The sequence below is a fragment of the Nematolebias whitei genome, chromosome 1 (genome assembly GCF_014905685.2).
Source record: "Nematolebias whitei isolate Nwh7 chromosome 1, NemWhi1, whole genome shotgun sequence".
NCBI classification, from domain to species: Eukaryota; Metazoa; Chordata; class Actinopteri; order Cyprinodontiformes; family Rivulidae; genus Nematolebias; species Nematolebias whitei.
Genome location: NC_056498.1, coordinates 63,963,537 through 63,965,429, shown reverse-complemented (window position 1 = coordinate 63,965,429; position 1,893 = coordinate 63,963,537). Strand labels below are relative to the sequence as shown.

Sequence of the window (1,893 nt, the reverse complement as noted above, 5' to 3'; positions counted from 1 at the left end):
AACATCAGTGCATTTTATCATCAGACACTGAATTCAGCTTGAAATGACGTTCATCCCTCTACATAAACTAATAATACTCTATATGGTTCAGTCATTATACAAAGAGAAACAAAGAGCAAAAAATACATACATGATTGAAATTGAGCAAAAATACATGATGCATTTTCACATTCATTAAAAAAATACATTTTTTTCCCAAACACTTTTGGCTAAATTAATCATCTGCTCTGTGCACCAGCAAGTTCAGCTTATTCCTACAAACGAGCAGCACAGCGAGTGTTAGTAAGAGGAGTTTGGTGTTGCAGTTTGTCGTGTCTTCAAACTGCAGGATAGACTTCAGATGCATTTAGAAACTTTGCCTGAAGCTTGTTTTTATGCTTTTAAGCACAAACTTTTTGCGCTGCATGTCTCTAAGGTGTTGAAGTCAGCCAATAAGGAGGCTGGGGAACAAAAGCGGAAGCTGAAAAATAAAAACTCGTATCTCTGCACCTGCTCCATATCAGATGTCTGATTAGAAAGGGATGATTTCAGATTTGTTGCAAGTAAAATTAGACACCCACGGCAACGTCGGGCTCTGGATTTAAAAACACGGCTGGTGCAGGTTAAGACTAATTGAAGTAAATGAAATGTTATCGACATAAATTATGATTAACAGTCATGTCTTTCTGTTAAACAGCACAAACCAAGTGAGCACCAACTGACGTCTCAAAGCATCGTTTGACAAGACATTTCGCTCACTGCACTTACTGAACATTTGGGAAGACCAATCCTCCGGTAAGGCCAGCGTTGTTGTTTTATACATTCATGGGGACGACACTGTGACCGGGCTGCGGCACGGCGGGGCACCACAACACTGACACACAACACATGTTGTACTTGAACTGCTTCACAATCAAGCTAAGAAAGGCACTGCATTAATGAGATTCCTATGCTCTCCTTCATCTGTCTTGAAAAAGATAAAAACTTTAAAATCTTTTGTTGGAGATCCTTCACTTTTGAAAAATAAAGTTTGAGATATTTAGAAAAAATATTATCTTTGCACCTTTGTTTCATCTAAGCAAGGAGAGTTTATCAAAAGTTGCTATATATATTTTTAAAAAAAAGAATTAAGAATGTTTATGGCATTGTCATTTTCAAATGATCACCTCTTTGACCCAAACTGCACTAACAAATCTAAAAACATGAAAACATTGACACGTCTGTGCTGAGAGGGTAACGCATTCTGACAAAAACTTAATTTTACAAGTTGGATGAAATGCTTCAGTTTTGCTGCAAAAACAGAAATGTTTGTGACCCATGATGCTAAAATGAAAAATAAATTAATGTTCTGTATTTACAGATAACAGCGGATGGAGAAGGAAAAGCTAAATTCCTGACAGTCACAGTGCTACTCATTTAGACAGGGATGAGTCTGGTAGTAAAGGTGAGGAGGACAGTGCTACAGCGAACGTGTTGCCCTCCATCAATTAAAACAGCACTTATTTCAGTCTTAGGCCTCGCCTGAACCCTGATGAGGGGAGGGGGGTGCGTCACTGAATGTCCAGTCTGCTGTACATCACGCTACGGCTCCAGTGCAATGTTCGCCACGAAAACGGCAGCTGATAGCTTCGAGGGACTGTACCATGCACGTTTTCCTCAAAAAACTGAAACAGTCTGTACCACCACACCCGGGAGAACGGGTTACTCTGAGAGGTCTCCTTCAGCGACTGAAACACAACAAACACAAATCAGTGGTGACAGAAAATATTAGGGATGCACGATATTGGATTTTTGGCCGATATTCAATATGTTAAAACTTATTTGGCCGGTAACCGATACCAATAACGATATTTTTTCCCCTAGATCTACTTACAGAGACTACATAACTTTCTCTGCTGTGGAATTAAAATAATA

At 39.2% G+C, this 1,893-nt stretch overlaps 1 protein-coding gene across 1 annotated transcript in view; it reads right to left on the bottom strand.

Moving 5' to 3' along the window:
• Positions 1–337: 337 nt before the first annotated feature.
• Positions 338–1,893, bottom strand: part of LOC119419174 (phosphatidylcholine:ceramide cholinephosphotransferase 1) — a 20,678-nt gene continuing 19,122 nt past the window's right edge. Inside the window, exon 6 of the mRNA XM_037686488.1 lies at positions 338–1,706. Coding sequence (XP_037542416.1) covers positions 1,530–1,706 — 177 coding nt within the window. The 3' untranslated portion in view covers positions 338–1,529. The remainder of the gene's footprint in view (positions 1,707–1,893) is intronic.